The sequence below is a fragment of the Aphelocoma coerulescens genome, chromosome 5, assembly GCF_041296385.1.
Source record: "Aphelocoma coerulescens isolate FSJ_1873_10779 chromosome 5, UR_Acoe_1.0, whole genome shotgun sequence".
Lineage (NCBI taxonomy): Eukaryota > Metazoa > Chordata > Aves > Passeriformes > Corvidae > Aphelocoma > Aphelocoma coerulescens.
Genome location: NC_091019.1, coordinates 62,472,540 through 62,496,409, shown reverse-complemented (window position 1 = coordinate 62,496,409; position 23,870 = coordinate 62,472,540). Strand labels below are relative to the sequence as shown.

The following is a 23,870-nucleotide window of genomic DNA, read 5'->3' as shown; positions in this document are numbered from 1 at the left end:
GAGATTCACCATTGACCTAAATAAAGTAAGGCTGGCCCCAGAAATGGTTACATGGTGTTTACAGTTGTTCTAATTGAAGTCTGTTTAATGGCACTAGCACACCAGGATGTCAATGCCCCATCCCTCGAAGTGTTCCAGGCCAAGTTGGATGGAGGTTTCAACAACCTGGTCTAGTGAAAGGTGTCCCTGCCTGTGGCAGGGTTGTTAGAATCATCTTTAGGTCATGTTTAGGTCCCTTCCAACCCAAGCTATTCTGGCGTTCTGTTAGTGGCTTAAATTCATCAGCAGTTTATTTGGACTCTGCACTGATTCCACACCTTTCTATACCCACATGCACTTTGGGAACGAGGGGGCTGACACCTGAAGTGGGTATGGAACAGGGATTGTGCTACTTCCATGTGCACACACCTCTGTTTGCAGATATTCAGTTTATGAAAACAAAGTTCTTGTGATCGTAAAGACACAAACAGCCAGATCTGCCAGCCACAGGAGTGGTGCTTAAACCAGGCTTTAAGTACCAGCAAGAGGAACAATGCTGAAAAGCAACACGTGCTTTGTCCTTGCTCTGCTTTCCCTGGCTCTGGAGTATCAGGAATGCAAGCAGGCTCAGTTAACACTTAACTTCTCATTAAACAAACTCTTCGTACAAAACAAATCTATCACATGATAAATATTGCCACTTGTGGACAACTCTCTCAACAAAACCATTTGTTGAGTTCAGCAGGTACCTCTAGCCGTCAGTAGGAGAAAGAATTGAGCTCTGAATTCAGGGGTTTGGCTCCACCCATTACAAGAATCCCTCCCCAGTGACAGAGGCATCCTCCATTTGTGATCCCCTAGGTGTCCCTGCATTCCCAGGAGTATATGGAAGAAGCTGGCCAGCCACAAGTCCTGTTCTGCAGCATGCAAGCAGCTTGGCTGCAGCCATCCATTTTCACCCAGACTGTGGGGCTGGAGCAGTGCCTGGATTAAGTGCAGCCCACTTCACAAATGAAGAGCGGCTGCTTTGGCGTGTTCAGGTCAGCACTGCAGAACAACGGGGCACGTTGTAAGCAAGCACCAAATGAAAAGATACTTTATGCCTTGGTCAGGCCAGGCTAGTGTGGCAGTGCTGAGTGCCAGGGCTGGCACTTTGCACAACGGGGGAGTTACATAAGTGAGGGCACACAGACACTCAGGCATTTCTGCACCAGGGTTTCCACATTTCTTTGCTGCTGTCTATATCAGCAATGGTTTTACTTGCTGTGTCTTTACTTCAGCGTCTCCTCAGATCACTGCCCATCTAAGTTGATGTAATCAGCCATTGAGGTCCTCACAATAAGCTGTAAGAGCAGTGGGAAAGCAGAGGTCCCTGCCTAGCAGGATTTGGACACATCCTCAGAGTGGTGCCCAGCGCTCGCTGGAGCCAGCACACAGCAGGGAGGAGACACTGAGGAGATAAAGCATTTGGGTCAAAGAACAGTGACTCAGTTGGAATGAACAGGACCCATTTGGTGATCTATTTTCCCACCTAGTGTTCCATCTTCACGCTTCTTGATCCTGTTCTTTTTCTCATATCCTGCATTCTTGCTTATTTTGTGTTTTCCCACTTGTCCTCCCCTGCTTGAGCCTGTCTCAATGCCCCTGCCTTCATTTTGTGTCTGTCATTCTGCTCCAGATCTTACAACACATGCAGGAGCTAAGGTTGCATCTGGCCAAGTGATACTCTCAGCATCTTGAGAGCTCACCAGCAGTGAGACTGGAGGTGGCATCAGTAAGTTTAGTGACACAAATCTACTTCACCAAAATTTATTTTTCTCTCCCAGAGGATGGAAAAAATGAAACTGGTGGCCTAAAACAGTGGCCCAAGCCTGCCTTCCTGCAGGTCCTCTCTGGCTTCAGTCCCTTTGTTTTGGGAGAGCAGGTGACAGCAGCATATGACCCTGTGTTTTTCACAGTATCCTGTGCACATCTGTGACACTGTGTATAATGTACTACAAACAGAATTACCAGGGATTAAGGTTTTGTTTCTGCTCCTACTAATAAACGCCAAAATCCCCATTGGCTTTGCTGAAATAAAATCAGGCCTTAAGTGACCCACCACTGACATTTGTAGGGATCTTCCTGAACGCTGAGGCACCTTCGGTATGATGCACTTGCCATATGGGCGGCCTCCTTTCCGCCTCCCACAGCAGCTGCCAGAAGCTGCAGTGCTGACTGGAGCAATGACAATAAAAATGGCCCCAACAGAGACAGTATTTATTATAGGAAAAACAAGGCTGGTTCCCCAGGCCACTGAGCTGGCATCTTGGGGCTGCCTGGAGTCCTTCACATTGACTGACACTGCCCTGCACAGGAGCTGCCGATAAAAGCAAACCTGCTGAGTGCTGGTGACGTGCACCTGTGCCACAGATCCACCTTGCTCTGCTTGAATCCATCTCTGAAAGCACTGAAACGTGCAGACATTGATCAATCCTGCCTGAAGTCTTACTACAATCTTGGGGTAAGCAGGAGGAAATGTGTTACATCTCAGGCACTAATTGTCAGTCTGCCTTTTTTTCCCCCTACAACTTTTTCCTTCTTGCCATTTGCCTCTCTTTCCCTCATCAGATTTGTTCTTTCATCATCTTACTAGACTGACGAGCACTTGAAAGGACATTCAACACTTTGAAAGCTGCTGTTTTTCAGATTTTATAAATTTCTCCCAGCATAAGTTCCTGATGACAACTCTGCTCAGAGCATGGCTCGTCAGGAACACTGATCTAGTGGGAATGGCCTGGTTTGAATTCGGTGCACAGTGCCTTCCTGAAATATCCTAACAAAATCTGGCCAACAGAGGAATTCCATTTTATTTACAACTAGCACATTTTCCAAAGGCTTAGAATTTAAGGCTTTTTCCCTTCTGCAAATGCTATGAAATTAGTGGGAATTGTTTGTTCTTACTATTTTAGTTGATGCTTTCTTTTTAATGGATTCTACATAGCTTAGACTGACTGGTACTGCGAGGCACTGATCACATTTGATTTCCAGTCAAGTTGCTTAGAACTTTTGGGAAGCACTCAGCATTTTATCATCTACCCCTTCATTGTCTTCCAGTCTTTTAAAACTGTAAAATGTTTAAGGCCTGGACTCTTTTCATTGTGTGTAAGCCAATGAGGCCCTTAAAGAAGCTGTGCCCCGTGGGCACTCTAATATAAATGGTAATTGCTACATGGGTCTCCCAGCTATAACTACACAGTAATTCAGACACATCCTTGCTTTCACTGATGGGGAATGGGAAGGGTTGCTCACAAAACAATCTGTCAAGTCATAACAGCAGCGATGTTTTCCCAGCTAGGAGTATGTACATGAAATTTCCCCAGTTCTCACCTACAGTGATTTTAAAAGTCAGCTGATTTTTTTATTTAGGAGCAGCTGATTGCATAAAACTAAGTTTTATTTAGTTTCTTATTTTTAGTTTATTTACTACATAGTTCCTGAAATCTCAGCCACATTTATCAATATGATTCAGCAGTGACTATTGTTTTCTCTTGCCCAGACCTCAGTCACACTGACTATACTTTATAGCTCCATGGGTCTACATTGCAAATACAGCACAAGGCAGTTGTGTGCCTTGATACTTATTTATCATTTTGTCATGTGAATGAAGAGCTAATTTTGACTGCAAAATTTTAAATTTTCTGTTCTCTCTCCCTATTTATTTTTCAATATAAAATCATAGAATCATGGAATGGTTTGGCTTGGAAGGAATCTTAAACACCACCTTGTTCCAACCCCTGCCATGGGCAAGGACACTGTCCACTAGACTGGGTAAGTCCCATCCAACCTGGCCTCAAACTCCAGGGATGATGAGTCCACAACTGCTCCAGGCTGCCTGTTCCTGTGCCTCACTAGCCTTTGGGTGAAGAATTTCTTCCTAATATCTAATCTAAATCTACCCTCCTTCAGCTTAAGGCCACTCCTCCTTGTCCCATCACTACGTGCCCTTGCAGTGTCCTGGTACATTAATTAAACTGTATTCATATTACAACCCTCCATAACAGAACTTTCTATACGAGGACCAGTGCTTCAGCTAGGGAAATTTCATGTATTGTTAAACATTACCTGCGTGGATCATTAGGTTACAAAGCTACTTTTGTGACTGAGTCACTGTACTGTTAGACATGGCAAAAACAGATAATAGAAGCACACACCTGTTTTAGTAACAACTTCCACTCAGGAACTTGTAGAGATCTAAATATTTCCATAACACTACAGCCTTTCAAGAGACACACTCAACATTGAACTTTTATCTTCCCTACCTAAAAAACCAAAACAATAAAAACCAAAACAAACTAAAAACCACCCATCAAACACAAACAAAATTTTATCTGAAGTTGTTCTGCACAACTTAACTGGTACCAAAAATTTTACCAAGTTTGGATAAAAGTAGATGGCAAATAATCCCATGGAATTAGCCTTACAAAAGTGGAGAGATGCATTTCCTGCTCCTAACTTCAATTTGTAATTTACAAAGACAATATATAAGCACTGACCATCAACTGTCAGTCTTAATATGATGATGATAACAGATAACTTCACTATTTCTGAAGCTCTGGAAGAAATCACTAAGCCAGGAGCACTCCCTTGTCAAAAGCATCACCATAACTGACAGAGTAATCCACAAAAGACAGAAAACAGAAATTCGAATCATTATTTTACTTTATGCCAATACTTGCAAATGATAAAAGCAATCTGCCCAGCCTTTGACAATCTACTTTATTCCAGTAATGTCAGCTCAGATAAAGCTCAACAGAGGAATCTGAAATATATACAGCATCCACTGGAGTATCCTTCTTTTTTTTTTTTTCTTTTTGTGTTGTAAAGTGTTCTCTGATAAAATATTGACACTGCAATATGTGAGCTAGCTGTGATAAACGTGCAGGGCAGCGTGTGCTGCTGCCAGCCCCACACTGCTGGGAATGAGCCACTCACATACCAAAAAGACTTGTGCCTCAACCCTCTGCCCCTCTGCCCCTCTGCTTCTGCTCTGGATCACAGAGACTCCCAAGGCAATGCCAAGGAAATTCTGGCAACACAGAAATTTTTCTGCTTTAGAACAATCTGACCCCAAACTCTGTTCATTGTTAAAGTAATGAGGATTGTGAGATGCTCAATGACTGCGATAATGTGGCAACACTCACCTGAGGACTACCTATAATTCCAATACAACACAAGACAAATAATCCCAGTATCATATTGATAAGCAACAAGAATATCTGAGAATTATTTAAAAGAAAGATCTGGAGAATTCATCTCTTCTGTCCATCCAAGTATTGGCTTTTTTAACAATTCTTCAAAAACTTGTCACTACAATTGCTAATTTTGACATCACTCTGTCTACAAGTGACAGAGCATAAAAATCTACCCAAACAGTGATCCCTCTGGTTATATGATCAGAATGCTTCTCCTGTGCTAGAAATTTACTAAAGATCTATTTTTTTGAAAGCTGGGAAGAGCACAATCCAAGATAAAGTGGAGGTTTGCATGAAGTAATGACCTACTTGAAAGAACAAGCTTCTTTTAAGTGCTCTGGCTGGATGGCCAACCTGGGTTCAAAAGCACCTCTGAAGTGGTGATTTTCATGCAATCTGTGATTTACATCTTTTTTTATCACAACTCTACTACTCTTTAGTTTTTGATGGTGAGTTACAAGTATTAGGTCAAGATGAAAAACTAAAAAATAATCTAAGAAGCCAAGGTTCTGCATCACTCTCCTTCAACAAAATAACAGCAGTGGCAACACTGGGTCTGCACTGAGCAGAGGTGGTCAAGGCCTTGGATTAACATCTCCCCACTAAAGATCATACTAGTAACAACTGGCATATTTTCCAAGAGCCTCTTCCAGCTGTGAGGGAGAAAAATAAATAGGCATCTACCTATGGTAACTCATTCAATGCACGTGGCAGTGAGATACATGAGTGGTGGTGTTCATTCCCAAGGAAAAAAAGCACTTTTTAAGCTCATGTGGCATGATTTGAAATTGTACTGTACAGCTTGGGTAATGGCTAGAGTGCTTCAGAGGCTTGGCATCTCCCTGGAATGCAGTGGAAACAGCATTCCAGAGGTGGTGTAATTTTTAAGAAACATTTTAAATCACTTTTTACCCGTAACTTCTGGACAGGAGCCCTTTTCAGCTGTGGCAGTGAGCGACATCACTGATCACAGCATCATGAATTTTGTGGAAACAGTTAAAACTTGCCACACATGTGCCTCGAGAAAAAGAAAAGAGCAGCAAGAAACCACAGTTAGCTCAAGGCAGTCCTGATCTGGCAGAAGGGAGCAGATAAGAACTGCAAGCTCAAAACTGAGTTTCAGTATGGACTGAAAGCTTCCAAGCCTCCCACCAGTCAGAACAGCTGGTTGCCCACTAGCAAGAACTTTTTGTAACTTAATCCTCTACTTCTTTCCCTTCACCAACCCAAGCTTCAAAGGATTATGAAGCAAGTCCTGTGCTGTATAAAATAATTTTGTGGATGCTGTGGTATGATACAGAAAATTAAGTTCATGTTATTAAAACTTTTGACACTATTTCTCCTATGGAGTCATAACAGTCAAAGTATTTTCCTTTTGCATATGTCTAAACATTCTATTAACATGGTAATGTCCATCTTTTGGTATTTCTTTCATACCCTTGCTTAATTTGAATGAAACTAAATAGAAGCTACCTATTATTGCTGAATTCAAGTGAATCCTGAAAAGAAAAATCTGGGATATAGCAAGGTGGGTGGAAAGATTTACCTTTCCAAAGGTAAGGTGTTGCAAGAGCTAAAAAGAGCATCATCTTCACATCAAATTAAGCAAGGTAGAGGATCCAAGAAACAACGTGCCAAGAGGCAATTTCTCAGCAAGATGTTAGCATCAGAACACAAAGTGATGTGTCTGGAAGCAGAACTGCTGAGCTGCAAACAACCTGGGTGTGAGTCAGAGAATATTAGGACAGTGCCTGTCCACCAGGAGTACAGACTTGATTGCATGTGACTTGTGTCAACTCTGGAGACATCAAGAACAGAACATAAAAGCAAGGCAACAGAGATATTTCTAAATGAGCCATTCAGCCTCTAAGGCAACGAATCCGGCAACAATTCAAGTTTCAGGAGAAAAAAGTCAGCATCCCAGGTTTGTGTTCCACAGTTATATCCTTCATTCATTTTTCTCAGGCAAAAGGTCACCAAAACATCATGTTTTAAATCATTAAAAGAGACAATCAATCTCCTTTCAAACTAGCCCATAACTTTGAAATCAGAATCCAATTGCCTGTTCAGGCTCATTAGTGTCTTTGGATCCTAATGACCCACTCAGTTGCAGTAAATGAAAAACTAATCCTTGTTTTATGCCATTGGCCAAAAAGGATTAGCCAACTCTTGCTACCCCCGCAATCAGCCTTGTACTGGGGGGATTACAACCATCTAATACTGTAAGTCTACACATTCCAATCTGTTACAATATGTAGCACTTAAAGCTTATTTCCTTGAAATGCTTAAACGTATTAATGCTATAGTGTAAGATTGTTTTCTTAGGATGCAGTGATTCACCTGCCCCTGCCCCCAAAGCCTGCATTTACCCACATACATGCAGAGATGCCCTGTTACTCCCAACATGAAGTTTTAATTATATTCACGGTCTTGAAATGAAAAATTTAAAAGATTGTTTTTTTCTTTGCATAGAGCCTAGACTGGGGATGAAATGATGTACAGAATTTCCATGGGGTTCAGTGCTGTAATTTAAGAGGCAGCTAGAAATAAAGCCACTACTTACATACAATGTTCTCTGATCTGCTCTGTGGGCTGTAACTCCAGTTTTGTACCACTTGTACCACTGCAGTTTTTCCAACTCAGAATTCTGGTTGCTCTTGTTATATTACACATAAAATCAGTGAGCAATTAGATGAGCCTACAATGTCACGACATAAACTTTTTGTTTTCCTCAAAGTATTCACACATTGCCATTGACAATTCAGTGTGGTAAAGAGATAATTTTAACACTCTCAGTTGCCCTATTCATACAGTTTTTCTGATATAAAATATGAACAACTCTCGTGGTTTTATCACCTTAAGTATTACACATAACAGCATAACAAAATTTGTCCTGCAGGGTGGTATGCTGGGCATATGTACTTTAGATCAGTATACTTGGACTGAAGTTACAGAAAATTCATAAATTTCTCTGAACATGAAACTTGAACAGTTTGCTGAATGTCTTATTTCCTATTAAAAGTGGTGTCTGAAGGCATAAAACAGCAGTACATGAAAATAAATCTTATATTCCACAGCCCCTGGATATAATAATATTAGTCTTTACCTCATAGTTTCTAAATTATTTTTTTAGTGTCAAACTTGTACAGGAGTTGCTTATTTGTCAGCCAAATATCCCCAACTACTTGTAAACATGCTTTATGCAGCAGTAAAATTTTCAGTAAAATAGTAGACGGTGCACCAGTCACGATGTTACGTTACTTTACAAATTAAAACAATTTTTTTATTGGAAGACCACTTTGCAGAACAAGGCAAATGGGGAGAAATGCTCTCTGTATTATTTCTGATTAGAAAAATGACATTTCAATATAGCTGTTATTTCTGTGGAAGAAAGAAAACCAAGGCATCAGTGTCTTCCTACAGCAGCAGATAGGAGTGCAAATTTCACTAGTAAATTTCTTCAAAGTCTTTTACTCAACAAATTCAAAAATTGATTTATTCAGATATCATTCTATTTCCTACAAGGTTGGTGGCACAAAATATTTATTATTAATATTTATTTAACCTAGTGCAGAGTGGTACATTAGCTTTTACAAGCAATATATCAAGTGAAATTGTTTCCTGTCAAAAACTTCATTAAAAACTTAAGCGGAACAGTAAAGATATCAGGGTTCTAAATGGCTAGGATACTCCTAGAAGATTCAAAGTCAAATCCCTGCCCTGCTTATTTAAGAAGGGGTTTTGCTGTTAGTACCTTCGGGCTTGGTTGTGAGCCTGAACTCGGCTCAATCCAAGGAGAGAACAAAAAGGCACGCCCACCTCCAAGGACTCCCAGCACAAGTGCACAGCGTCACCATATCGCCACTTTGCTGACAGCTGCACTGCTTTTAAGGGATTACAGCTCCCAGCTGCCACTGCTTCTGGAGGTTCCTGGGCTCCAGTTCAGTTGCAGTCCACGTGTGTGATACCTGCAGTACCTGGTTTTTGCTCTCAAGCAGCCCTTGCTACACTGACAAGAGAATCTCTGTCTACACAGCTGTCAGAATAGAGATGGATGCAGCAAGTGTGTATGTAAAGGGCACACCAAAATGACACTGGGCAGTGAGATATGTACCAGTGTCAGCAATCCAGCAACACGACTGCTATTGATTTTATAGGCATAACCAGGCAGCATTTTTAGGTGGAATTTGACAGATACCAATGTAAAAATCCCAGTGTGTGTTTATAAGCAGTTCATGGTCTTAGACCACAGAAAAGTATCCCAAATGCTGAGTGGCTGCCTCTTCTGAAGCAGCTTTCTCTGCTTTCTTATTAATCAGCCTATCCAATTTGTGTCAGTAAATATCCAGCAAGACCTACAACTGTGGTTTCTCCCACTTCAACCTGCAGCCTTGACTTCCAGACTGTAATATGAGAGGCATGGATAACAGAATTCATCAGGAAAGAGTTATGGAATAACTGAGCAAAGAAATTTACATTTTCTGGCTTCCTAAATTATCTCAGAATACCTATCAGCAGTGTACCATAAAACACTGCCCCAAATAAAATATAGAGATTCAAACTTGCCTCTACCTTAGGTTTTTCAGACTGGCAGGTATGCAGTAGATTAGAAAAGCTGTGTCTCACTTCTTAGTGAGAAGGACCTCAGCAAGATTTCACTAAAACTTCCTGATTCACTTCCAGTTAAAAAAAAAAAATCCAACTTCCACAAATCTCTAAGCACAAAAATACTCCATTTAGAAGTTTAGCAGAAAAGAAACAGTGGCATAGATAATCATGCTTTTGGTTATTAAGGGCTTTGCAGGGCAGCAGAGGGAAAGGGACTCTAGTCCCCTTTGGACTTTGTTGACATTTTTTTGGCAGACTGTGCAGGCCCTACAGGTAGGATGTGTTTTGGTAACTTGCTCCTCTCAGTCTGTGTGCCCTTCTGACTTGTTTGTGCATTTGCAATCCCTTCAGTGAAGTCTGCTGAATGATATGGTCCTCCCTTTATTTTGCTTGCCTGCTGTCAGGCAGTGAGTTTGCTCCACAGTAAGTGACTGGGAAACCCAGCTCCCTTACAAATTGTGAGGAGTTTCAAAAGTTAGTAACCTATGTTTCACATGTAACAGAAAAAATAATTTCAAAGTGATCTGGTATTTTCTTCAAAGGCCATAAATGTGAAAGCTGTGGTTCTAGAGAAGATGGTTCTGAGGGATTCCCAGGGCACAGTGCTCTGGTGGCTCAGAACAGTCAGCATTCCTTGCTGAGTAACCCTGATATTGTCCTAACAACCATTCTTTCCAGAAGGAGAATAGAGGGATGTACTTGTACTGACCACAGCCAGACTTTGGGAACTGTCTCTGTGTTTTTTGAAAGACATTAGAAAAAGTGGAAGAAACTTGATTTTGGGATTTTGAGTAGGAAGAAAGGAATTTAAATGTTAAGTATTACAATTGCAACATTGTTCCACTTCAGATATTAAGAAATACCTACAAAACTTTACATAAAATTAAAAAAATGTTTATTTCAAATATTGTATAAATAAGCTGCTGTACACAGAATACTCAAGAACATTGTCTTTAATTTGAATTCAGCTTTTACTGCTACAACAGTTATTCTTACTAACAAAAGTAGTTTAGTTTATATCAGAAGCTGAAAGTTCTCACACAGACATTGAATTAACACACTACTCTAAAATTATATTTCTGTTTGTGAGTGCCAATTTAGCAAGAGCCTATCATAACATTTTATGAAAAAACACATTTCAAAGATAAGAAAAATAAAAGGTGCATCTCAAAACGTGCAGTTGATGAACACACATTGCAGCAATTGCAATAACGTATTCTTACAAGAAATGGAAGGAGAACATCAAATGCTTTGTACTTTAACTCAAGAAAGTGAAAACGTTTGTCAAGGCTAAGTAGGAAAAGAATTTAAAATGAAGTGAAAGGTATTCAAAAGAATGTAAATGGCTTTGTATTTTGTAAGGAAGAATGAAAACCTTTCATAGAAGGAGACTGTGATGATCTCTGATCCTGTCCAAATGTAAATGAAAAACTAACATCATCTTTTCCATCTCCAAATGCATGAGAAGTCGATTCTGAGGGGAAGGGAAAGGCAAATGCAGCTTCATTTTCTGGTTTCCCGAAGAAGCTTCCTATATGGAATACATATAATATTTATTATTAGACTAAATCTTACTGAGAGAATACTGCATTCAGCATATGCTTCTTTATTAATATATTGTGCCAAATATCCCACTGAGCATCAACCTACAGTTGTGTGTTTATTTCTGCACCAGAGATGGTATTTCCAGGGGGTCATTATTAGAACTGACATTGAAGGAAGTGTGGAGCACTTGAATGGTTTAGAGCAATAAAACACTTCTGCATGATACATCTTGCAACAGAGGTCTTGTAAACAGAATTTGCAAAAGTGTTTCATTAGAGAAAAATGTGATCAATCATTGAAATGCTTGTACTTCTCCCTTGCAAGTCCTCTCATTCTGCTTCAAACACACCTCACACTATCCCTATTTCTTTCTTTCTCATACCTCTTCTTTTCCATGAAACATCAGACATTTGGAACCCAACATGCAAAGAAAGATTTAAGCTAAAGGTTTAGTTAAAACACAAATGAGTACAATAAACCACTGATCTACATTGTCACAATTGAACATCCTTTCAGACAACCAAAGGAGCCTTGTTAAGCTGCATCATGAGCCTGCCAGTCATAGAAACACAAGCAGAAGAGAGCTGTATACACAAGTACATCTGAGTTTCAGACTTACCAATATCCTTGTGTGGGGACAGAGAGTTCAGGTTTCCCACAGAAAAATTTTCATCTGTCTGAAATGCAAACAAATTTTTAATTTAACAAATGAGAAAGGTAAAAAGTAAACTCTAATGCTGATATGTAATATGCTCCTTTGCTTTTGGTGAGAAAGACACTGTCTCAGTGAATGTTAGCAGCCATTACAAAATCTGTATTTAAGGGTATTTATCAGTACATAAAGTTGCAAGGCAAGTTCTTTGATCAGATGGGTTTTATGATATTTGCATGCAGCTGCAAACACCCTTCCTCCATTCTTCTAGGAAAAAAACAGACTGATAACAGTCCAAAAGCTGACCTGACTTACTGCTGTTCTTTTAAACCAAAAAGATTCAAAAATATTCAAATCTGTGACATTTATAAAATCTCCAAGCAGCAACACAAATACTTCCTACTGAGTAGAGCCTCACATTGCCAGAAAGTGTAGCAGGATTTTGTCACTCTTAAAACAAGTTCTTAGACTAGATTTAAAATAGATACTGAAGTCCTTCAAAACTCCCATCAAACTTTAAAGAATCCCAGATCTGCTACAGCCTGGTAAATTCTTGGTTTCTGCTGCTGAGCAGGCACAAAATAATGTGGGTTCTGACAGCACTGGGTGACTTAAAACCCACCCCATTCCTAAACAATTCACAAAACCACTTGCCAGTGTGTTCTCTCCTACAGGCAGCTCATGCTATGAGATAACAACCACATGTATCTTGCCAAACTCAGAACGAAATGATGCTTTCCCTCATCCCTGCTTCAGCTTCCAGCCAGAAACCATAAGACTGAGCACACTCCCTGCAGCAGGAGCTAGCTGGGCTCAACTCCCTTATTTGCATAATGGGGCTTGGATCTACACTGCCAAGTGATACCTAAGCCCTGTCTCGTGCACACATCTATCCTGGATCCCCAGTTATCTACCTAATAGCCCAGGACAATTTACTCTAGAGCACTGGAGTTAGGGAACCTGACAAGAAAATAGAAGATCTGGATTCCATTCCCTATTCCATTTAGTTGCCTAGCTAGCTCCCCCGTTGGAGTACAACTAATCCATATTTGCTGTTCAATCACCCTAATAGACTGTCCTTTCTTCCTTTCTCACTGTTCTCCACTTCACCGAGACAAAACCACACAGCAGAAGCATGTGAGTTGTGAATTCTGCTAGAGAACCTGAATTTTGCACTGTAACACTGAACCAGAAGCCTTTTGGTGAGTTGAGTCACTGTATATTTGGACATGATCCATATAAGAAAGATTCATACTTTGATTATGGTTAGAAGTCATCATAGGGGGATTGCCAAGAAAGGAATTAAACATTTTCAAAGGACATCAAATATACCTCATGGTTTTTACATATGTAAAATTAACCAAGATCTTTATTTAAAAATTGCTACAAAATAACCAGTCTGAAAAATCTCATTCAGTGTCAATGGTGTTTTGTTCACATATTTTGCTTTGTGGAAATTTAATATTCATAATTAATCATTTTTACCTCATCAGATGAATTTTGTGCTCCAAACAGAGAAGAATCAAATAAATTAAAGCCAGGTGACTTTTGGGAGAAGTTCATGAGAGAAAAGAAAGCAGGAGATTTTGATGTTCCTTCTTCACAACCAAGATTTTGAATGCTGTAAATACAGAAAGGTAGAAACTACATTAATTGTTTTTTAAGTGATGTAGATGGCTTTTTTCCTTCTATTCTTTCTTTTTCCTCTTTTTTCACTTTTTCACATCCCAATAGCTTCCATCAATAATTGCTTTTTGCATCACAGAACAGATAACACAATTCTTTAAAGTAAAGGGAAGTGGTGTTTTTACCAACTCCCTGCCCTCTTTACAAAAAAAAACCCAAAAAGCCTGTTTAAAGATAGAAATCAGAGTAACAAATATTACTGCAGGAAAAGACAATGTGTCTCATGTATTTCTAAGCAAAGTACTGATCTTTCAAAACAGCTTAAACTGGAAATGATATTGTAAGATGAAAACTTAATAAATATCAAGCATAACTCAGGAAAAAATCTGAATATTTTCAGAAGAGCTTTCTAGAAAATTCTTTCTCTGGTGTCTTTCAAAAAGAGCAGAAATGCTTTTACAATAAACGTGAGTACAACTTTTTGCTCGGAATCCAAATAAAAGTTGAAATCATACTAGTCAAATGGAGGTGTTTTTGAGAAGTGTGGCTTTTTCCCCTTTAAGTCAGGTGTTTTAGGTGCTCTTAAGAAAGGTTCTGCACTTTCTTCTGCTATGTCAGGATTATCTTCATTTGGCTTAAAACCTGTGTGCACATCCTATTAAAAAGAAACAAACAACGTTTATAACACATAAAATTTCCCAAAATATCCTTAGTCCTTTTAACGATAAATATGATCCCAGTGGAGCCAGCACTGAGCCTGTTTATTATAGTTCTGTGCAAGAAATGAGTTTTAAATGCAGACTTTTTTCAAAACCTTTCATCAGCTCACATTAATGAAAATGTTATGCACCAATTGATACAAAAACTATGATGTGTGTAGGAGAGTCATCCTAAACAGCCTATTTGTTAGGGCAGCACAAAACCCCTCAAAACACTGACGTGATCAACAGCAATGATCACTTCATTAGCAGCTGGAAGGCATTTATTGGCTCCTCATTGTCGTGTGCCTTATAATGAGTCACTTTACCAGTTTCTGAGACTCACCTCTTGCCAACTGAATCAAGTATGTCAAAATACTTTGACCATTCTACATAAAATTCTTACTTATGACAGAAGAAATGCTTTTCTTACTTGAGGTACATACGAACAGTCCATGTGCTCATCTGCTTCTTTGTCAGCATGTTCAGCCTCTTGGCTTGCTGCACAAAAAAGACAGCACTGCCTGTATAACACCATTATAAACAGATACATAAAAATTACATTGTGGGAAAGAATCCTTGAAAAAAGTTCACTAGCTTAGCATTGCTATTGGGAAGGAAGTGCTCTGACTGTGGTTTTCTTAACAACCCACTTTGTGGCTCTGTCCATAACAACTACTTCTTGTTCTGCCACTTACTCACTGTTGTTAAAGCATTACTCAGGCTGCTTCTTGAGGTTTGGTGTGTTCTTCAAACCTGCCCATTGTTCCTGAGAGTGCTGTGTTTGTCTACTCCAGCTATTGCCCTCTGAGACTGCTAATACAAATCAATAGAAACCGGGTGGCAACAGTATAAAAAGTACATCCATGTGACAGTGATGAAGTGTAGTTTAAAGAACTGGGCAAGAGTCAGGATGACAGATGAGAAGAAACATTATCAGACTTTCTGCTATTAGAGTTTCTGCTTTAAGCTTCAGACTGTGCTACATCTAAGGCACTGTGGGTTAAGGTCCTAAATTCCAGTATTCTCTCTGTTAAAAAATCTAGACTATAATCTGTTATATGCATCTAAATTAGCAGTACAATTAGGAAAAGAAATATTTAAACTGAAGCTCAGTTCCTTGTGATTCAGAAATTACAGGTGTATTTGTAACTACCCTGGTTTTTTTCTATAAGCATTCTGCATGTTTTTCTCCAGTTAATTTTCATCTTTAATAATCGTAATCTGATTCTTCAAGATACCTAAATTATTGGGTTTGTTATGTCACTTTTCTTCACATTTTCTCATGCCTTCTGGGTAGATGTTAAGACTGGATTTCATTTTACCCAAGTAATTTGAGACTTGAGTATGAACTTAAAAGAGATATTGGATGGATCCTTTCATTCACAATGGTCAGTGCAGACTAAATCCCACATTACTGAGCAGGTCAGTCTCTATTTAAATTAGGACTCTGCCTGTCTCTTATACTCAAATTTTGAGCCTAGCAATCAAGGTGGAAAAGAAATGCAAATGGTGGCCCTCTTAATGTCAGAGTGATAATCTGGTCCCTAGAATTTTCTGGTTTATAATTATATGATCCAACCTTATCAAAAAAATCACAGTTGTACTTTACCCATTACTGCATTTTCACTCTCAAACTGTTGATTGGAAGTCAACTGCTTTGGAAGATCTGACAGTCTAAAAGACAAAATTTAATGTTTGTCTAAATATGAATTATTTCCAGAAACCCCAGCCTCAAGAATGAAAACTACTTTATTTAAGAAAACATACCTGAATTTCACTTGGTTTTGTATGCTTACTATTGATGGAACTTGGGCAATTTGTGGGTTATTAGTCCCTGCAGTGTCAACAACCATCTAAAACACAGAAAAAAATTCAAATGAGGCAGCGAATTAAATTGTCACTTCAACAATATCACTCTGATTTCTCCTTAGACTGTGGAAATCCCTTCTTTTAACTGGAAATTAAGGATCAGACAATGTAAAAACTTTATCTTTGCTTCACCTACATTTTGACAGCATGATACCCAAAACAACGTCTGTAATTTTTTAATAAAGTCTTAGTCACAGCACTAATAAATAGATGTGATTAATTAACTTTCCTGTAACACAAATAATGCTATGTCATTTACAAACTTCATGCAGGTTTGCTACTGCTGCAACCTGGTCGCTCATCTTGTCAACACAGAAAGGGCTGAAGCCAGGCCTGGTTCTGCCTCTGAAGGCCAACTGAGCATCCACATCAGTCTCAGTCAGCACAGGCCTCATGTGTGGACTGAAAAACTGCAGAAAACTTGGGAAATACTTCCGCCTCATAGATTTTCATCAGAGTAGAAGCCATAACTCTTCTATGTAGCATGTATTTGTGCCTTAAGGGCAGGGTGAGGAATCTATGCCTCAGCATCAAATAACACATTATTTTACAGGGAGTGTCTAGTTCTTGTTTATTTTTAATTAACAAAATGTATCAAACGGAATTCTATTCAGGGTAGGGGACAAAAGGGCTGGTTCTGCAGAATCTGTCTGCCACTCAACACAGCACACCATTTCTGAAACACAGCAACCTTCTTTCTTCCAATCTTTTTATTTTTCCTCAGACTCCATCTTCTTTTCCTTGTTGCCATCACCCTTTCTTAAAGTTCTCTTAACCTTGACTTACTGCTTCCCACAATTGTCTAAGTGCAATTCTAGGTCCTAGATTCCCAGCCTCATCTCTAGATTACCCTGGCAACAGCCCTTCCACCATCCTCATCATGTCCAACTCCCTAAGCCAGTCACAAATTAGAATTGTTTGAAATTCCTTCTGGTCTTGTCCCACTCAGTCCTGTCACTGTCCTTCATCTTGTCTTGTGTTATGAAGGCTTTGTCTTCTCACACAGGCTTCACTCTAAACCACTTAGTGATTCACTCACTTCATTCTTCAGTTCCCTTGAAATTCTTAAGAAAATCACAACTCATTATGCTAACTTTTTTTTACCTGATTTTTTTTGTTCATTAAATTTTGATTTTAAACAGATGCAGTGAGAAGTCCCTTAGAAAGAAGGTTTAGAGATAGAAACTTCCCCAAGTTTCTGCACAGCATCACAGTTACAAACTCTTCTACCCCTTATGGCCTTACCTCCTCTGATTACTCCATTAATACTTTAACAATCTATTGCTCCTATGAATGGTCTTGGACTCCATGGGACTGTTGGTGGTTTTCACAACTTTGCAAGTTGTACCTCCAGCTTTCTTCTGGATTAGTTTATTGTATTTGAATAAAAAATATTGTATCTGAATAAAGCTGCAATTCACCATTTCAAAAAGTGTCATAGTAACCATGTTCTTATGGGTGAGAGATAGAAAATGGAATTGTGGGCCCCTGCAGTGCACCAGGAAGTGTTGGTCATGGTTTTATTCCTCTCAGCCCAGATTTGGTTTTGGTTAAACCTCAGAATGGAGCAGTTAACTGTAGGCTGTCCTGTACACCTACTCCTTTATGAAATCCTTCATTATGGAGCAGATGGCTCATGATTGATCAGTAGTAGAAGATTCTGATCCTCCATTAGAGTTCCAAATATTTGCTACATGCAGAATCTGCAAAGGTTATTTTAAATGCTAAAAATTATTATACAAAATGAGTTGGTAAGGTGGTCCACCTCGAGTTTGGCATTAGAATACACTTTGTAAGAACACAGATATTTTCGGAATGAAAAGGCACCAAAGAAATATTTTTGCTGTGATTACCAAGCAATTGCAGATTACTATGATTAGCAATTTACAGTGCTAACAGGTTTTATGTAAGACATAATACCATTGTAGGAACCCAGAGTGCTGAGAATATTTCTCTGCCTGTTTTTAAGGGTTTTTACCCCCCTGGACAACACTGGTATAGCGTTAAACCTTGGAAAAAATTACCAACAGTTAGACAACAGCTAGAAAATACAGTGGTGTGAATTAGGTGATAGACTACTATGTAAGATTGTCACAGGGTGAAAAATTTAGAGGTTTTGGGCTTCTCTTTGTAGTAAATAGATAAGAGTAAAAAATATTAAAATGGAGGATTGTTGTTGTTCTCTAGACCTTCTTCTCCTTCTTCTACCACTCCATATTCTGCAGTAAAAGTAGTTTGGATTGATTGGATAGAAAATTCCGCAGTTCCTAGTCGTGTTACTGAATAATTGGTAAGAAAGTAAAAATAATGTACGTTTTTAGTAACTATTGGTTAAAATGTTTTTAAAAGGCTGTGTAAATCTTGATAATTGCTCTCTTTCGCTCTCACTCCTACTTTTCCTCCTTCCATGCTGTACCTGGGTCATGCTAGTGGCTCAGTTTCTCTGATAAGACTTAATAAACAACTATCTGGAAGCATTGAAACTACAGAAGATGTCTCGCTTTATCTTTTAAACTCCTTGCAAGGACTTTCAGCAAATTCTCTCCCATCAGGAGAGACTCAATTTATGGCACAGTAAAGTGTCAACCATGAGGTATATTTGAAGTGTTTTAAATTTAAACAACCACATAAAACAGATTTTATAACTTCATATTTTTACCAGTGGGAGAGCAACACACCTGTGATGGATTTTCTGCAAGGCTGGAGGAACTGCTGGTGGCCGCTGAAAGTTCCACTGGTTTCTCTTTTTCTTCTCTCCCTAAATTTAAAAATATTATGTAATATTGTCAATAGGATTAAGTATCCAAAGCATGGCATTGTTAAACTGAACTTGGGAACAACCCTTACAAATTTTCCTTTTAATAGACAGCAAAAAGAAACTTATCCCAAAATATGAAAGTATCAAACAATAGTTGTTTAATGTCTACTGTACTAATGTGAACAGTGGTAAAGATATTTTAGATTTGAAATTAAATTATTTTCAGCTGTTTCTGACACCATGGATCAGGTGTATCTGTTACTTTATTCTTTGCACAGATAAGGGAGAAATCAGACACAGAAGATTTCCAGAACATAAAAAAAGGTAAGCACCCAACTTCCATTGAAAGCTTGGCTTCAACTATAAGCAGTTGAGCAGTTCACTAGATTTGTTACCATCAATTACCCATTCTTTTGCACTGAATATGCTCACTGAGAAGTCATTAAACACACTGCACCTGTTTCTGCTCGTTGCTTTGAGAACCTAAAACTCTCTGCAGACTGGACAAATTTCTGAGGAATGCACGGGACACGTAATGTTTTATACAGCTGATGTTTCTCCTTTGGCAAAGATGGGTGTTCACGCTCTTCAGACACCCTAAACAAATTGAAATTAAAAAAAAAATTATTCACTGCAAAAGAAAAGAAATCATAAAATATAACTGCTTCAAATAAGTGGAATTCTCAAGGGCTTTGGGTGTTGTCAAGGAAGTTCTAGCACTTTCAGCACCAGTAGTTGATAAAAATGAGGTTTTCTTTAAATAACATCAGAGAGAGAATATCTCTGAAAAAGAAGCCATAAAGGAGTAATAAGCCAATCATAAGAACATTGATGACTTAAATTTTGTCAGTGTCAAAGAAAAGTATTAGTATTGTGGAGTTTTACACTTTGATTAAAGTGCCTCATTATTGTAGTTCTGAAATCACATTTTCACATTTAAAACCACTTTTTTTCTCTCTCTCTCTCTTTGAGATTGTCTGGAATACTCACACTACGAATACACAAAAGAGAAAACTGCAGCAAGTGCTTTCACTTGTGGGGTAATTATCTGTGTAGGGTAAATAGCCCTTTACAGTGCAGAAAGACAAAGGTTAGCAGAACAATGAAGAGTAAAGTGGCTATTTGGTACAGGAAAATTTACTACTTTTTAGAATAATGAGTTCTACTTTATTTTCTCTCTGGCATTCCTGCTTAGTGCCTCTGTGCTTCTAGCTACAACATCTGGTTTGTAGCTGACTGAACAAAGCTTTGTTCAGAACAAATGAAGAACTGAGTCAGTCTTTTTGTTCTTCTTGAAATTCTCCATAAACGAAGATAAGATAAAACTTAGGATACACTTTATAATACAGTGTGGAGTAAAATTAGCAACACTAATAAAAAAATACCACTGAGAAGCACTAGCTAAAATATAAGGACCTTACATATTAAACTTATATACATACACAACTGTGCTCGCATAAAACCATGCAAGCACGTCAGCCAAGTATCTCTGATGAAAAGGACTATTTTGTCTTGTAGTTACATTTATACCTGGTGCTGTGCTGGACTGAGACTGAACAAACTGTACAAAACATATAGCACCGAAGAAATTAAAAACCAAAGTAAATCTTTTAGTTACCTTAAGTCTAGATAAACCTGTGTCAAGAACAAATACTACAGAAAACAAGATGTGTGTGGCTGGTGTATCTTTAAATTCAGATGCAGGGAGCTCAAAAGCAAGGAGGAATCAAAACTAAGCTAAGCACAGAATTCTGGCTAAACTGCTTCACTTTGTTCCAAATGGCTCATTTTCCCACAAACGTCATTCAAAGATCAATTGAACAAGGCTACTGTGGCTGAGGTCATCAGTTAGACTGCCATAAATAGGGGGGGCGGGTTGTGGTTGGGGGGTTGGTTGGTTGGGTTGGGTTTTTTTCAGAATTTAGGATGTCAAACTCTGTTTTTAAAAGTTCCTGGAGTCAGTTTCCTTGTGCTTCTGTAAAACCTAGCAGACAACTCTATATTTCTAAAGACTTGCTCTCCACTAAATAAAAAATCCTCTTACAATGCATATTTATACAGAAGAATGCCTCAAAGGCAGTTACAAACCAAACTCAGAAGTTCTTAAGATATTCATTCTTTAAGTAACAAAACCTTCCAAAGGAGCCTGGAGTTAAACTCAATGCATATGCAGTACACCTGCTCCCTTCCCTCCACAAAAGCACTATTGAAATATAAACCATGCACATCTTCTCTGACATTAATTAATGCTACTGGAAGAAAAATAAAACTGCATCATGAAGCTCAAAACAATCCAAATTGCAGCAACAAGAATAATCATTTGTCTTCTTTCTCTACTTCATTATTAGTAGACATCTGAGTAGATAAAAACTCTTTATCTTGATCCATACTGCAGGGGTTTTTTAAAGTGTAAAGAAAAAAAGAGATATTCTTAAGCCAAAATAAAGTGCCATTTCCTTAGTACCATTTTCTTCTTTGTAGCATGAAGAAACCCAAGGATAAATATTAATTTCCACTAGAGAAATCAAGTGTATCTCATTATACATAGGAAGAATCACACCTGCTTCTGTGGTATTTACAGCTACTGAAACCACGTTAGGTATTCTCATCCAGGAGCATTCTTTTGAGTTGGCTTTTCATATATGTTTACATTAGAAGTTCAGAAACAACTTTATAATTACTTTTCTACTTCTTTGATCAGTAAAAGTCAATCACTTCTGATGCAAAGATACTGAAAGAACTGCAATAATCCACCAAGGAATCTCCTTTATGTGAAGCCTTAGCAAAAAGCTCTCACTTGGAAAGTAAGAGATGGAATTAATACATGACCAAACTGGAAAAAAGATAAAGAAAGAATTACAGTCATGGAATTAAATCTCTCCCAGCCATTTTACAAAAGCAGAGAGAATGAACACTATATATGCCATAGCACAGTCCAAGATATCAGCCTTTCTATGTAATAAATAGAATGTTTAATTGAGGAATCAAGACCATGGCTTCAAAAGAGTCGAGTCCTGTTTGGTGATTGATGACAACTCTTGTTTTGGAAATTCAACTGTGATACTTGTCAGTGTAGCTGGTGAGCTATGAATCAGCTACAAGAGCTGATAAGAGCAGAGGAATCTGTGTTTTACACTCCTAACCAAAAACTAACTGGCCAGTTCTGAGTGATTCAAACAACAGGCTTTTTAAAAGAACAGTTTCCACTGCCATCCTGCTCCCCAGAGCAGAACATATATATCAGCACCTATTAATTGGCTTGCAAGTTGGCTTCTTGTCTAGAAGCCTTCTAAAGCTTTTCATGGGTATTAATTTGTACATTGTTCTGCCCAGTGCTTTCATTGCTCTCTTAGTTCTTTCCCTTGATGCTGCTGGTTTCATGCAGCCCTGGATCAGTTCATGGAGATTCACAGTACAATTCCTTTTTATCTCTTCTTCTGTGGCAGAAGATGAAGATATCTCCTCTTCACAAAGATCTTTTTTTGCTCAGTAGTAACTTTGTAGTGGCTGCAGGACAGCTCGAAAGAAACTCCTGCCTTTGGTACCCACATCCTGCTGTTGTATTTTTGTAAATTGCTTTGAATCTGCAAAGGTTTTATTTCCTATAGGTCATTTTTTCAATACACGTTTTCTGCTTAGGTGGTTTTTTCCAGAGGGGTTTTTTTTGTTTTTTTTTCTACAGCTTCATAATACACCCATTTTTAACACCAATAGTTACTTAAGCAGTCACTTCCATGCTTTCTTAGTGAAGACTTTTTTTCAATACACTAATGTCAGGCAAAGATTGTAAAAAAACCCCGATTTTATGCCACACAAGCCTTTATGTTGTGGAACATAAGGTGAAGGTACAAGCAGACTCCATGACAGAAAAAGAAATGTACAAATGGCAGGTCTGGCAGTGCACCCTATGGATTCCTTACCACAAAGAGCCTCAACAAGGGATTCTTACACCTCCATACCCAAAGCATGGATCTCTGCCTCTTACAGCTGGTCTTTGATTGGTATTTTGTGTTCTGCAGACTGAACACACATGGGTTTCTTTGAAAATTCAAAGACAGTGCTGCCCATCTTTTTTTTTTACCTTGTCTTAAAACTAAGGGGATTTCTTGCTTCCCCATGTTTCTGTTCTTGCCAGTTACAAAAATCTTACACGAGAAAGTAAAATGGGTGTAAAGGCTACACCACAAAGAAATTATCATCTGAATGATTCATAGGTCTGTAAGAAGACCTAAAATGTCCCTGTGAAAAGGATCTTAGGAATTATTAAAATGACACTTTTTTATAGATATATTCCATTAAATGCCTGTTTAAAGCCCTAGAAGGATTCTTTTTCAAGCACACCATAATATAAAATCACTTAAACAAAGTCTTTTGGACATATTTTTGCTTTAAAATGGATTTTGGTTTAGAAGTATCAGCTTGGCAGGAGATGTTTCAACATTCACAAGAACTCCAGATAAGTGCAAGACAGTCCTCATGGTGATTTTCAGTCATTGTAATTGAGCTCAAATTAAAGTGAGTCCCAGCTGTAAATGATCACTGACTAATTTACTAAGCCATTAATCCTGTCTATGAAACTTTCACTCATGCTTGTTTATAAGAACTAAATTAAGAGTTAAATTTCTTAAGTAGTTCAGAGGTGAAGACAACTGACATGTGGAACCCTGACTCCTTTTCCAAATATATATTTAGTAGAGTAAATGTTATTTTATCTCTGACTGCACAGTCACTGTAGTTGCATTCAAAACTACTCACACAGGTCTCTCAGCAGTAGCTGAGGAGAAAATGCTTCTACAAATCTTTTTATAGCATGTTTCCAGATACATTGAGGTTCCAAGAATCAAAGTATGTCACCATCTTAAACCCCCAGAAATATAAAACTTTTAAAATTACATCAT

At 38.5% G+C, this 23,870-nt stretch overlaps 1 protein-coding gene across 1 annotated transcript in view; it reads right to left on the bottom strand.

Annotated features, from left to right (window-relative positions):
* Positions 1 to 10,908: 10,908 nt before the first annotated feature.
* C5H14orf39 (chromosome 5 C14orf39 homolog) overlaps positions 10,909 to 23,870 on the bottom strand; it is a 29,165-nt gene continuing 16,203 nt past the window's right edge. The window contains exons 10-18 of the mRNA XM_069016052.1: positions 19,430 to 19,569; positions 18,893 to 18,972; positions 16,113 to 16,198; positions 15,955 to 16,019; positions 14,776 to 14,843; positions 14,160 to 14,299; positions 13,504 to 13,639; positions 11,986 to 12,043; positions 10,909 to 11,352 (exon numbers count right to left, since the gene is read on the bottom strand). Coding sequence (XP_068872153.1) covers positions 11,150 to 11,352; positions 11,986 to 12,043; positions 13,504 to 13,639; positions 14,160 to 14,299; positions 14,776 to 14,843; positions 15,955 to 16,019; positions 16,113 to 16,198; positions 18,893 to 18,972; positions 19,430 to 19,569 — 976 coding nt within the window. The 3' untranslated portion in view covers positions 10,909 to 11,149. The remainder of the gene's footprint in view (positions 11,353 to 11,985; positions 12,044 to 13,503; positions 13,640 to 14,159; positions 14,300 to 14,775; positions 14,844 to 15,954; positions 16,020 to 16,112; positions 16,199 to 18,892; positions 18,973 to 19,429; positions 19,570 to 23,870) is intronic.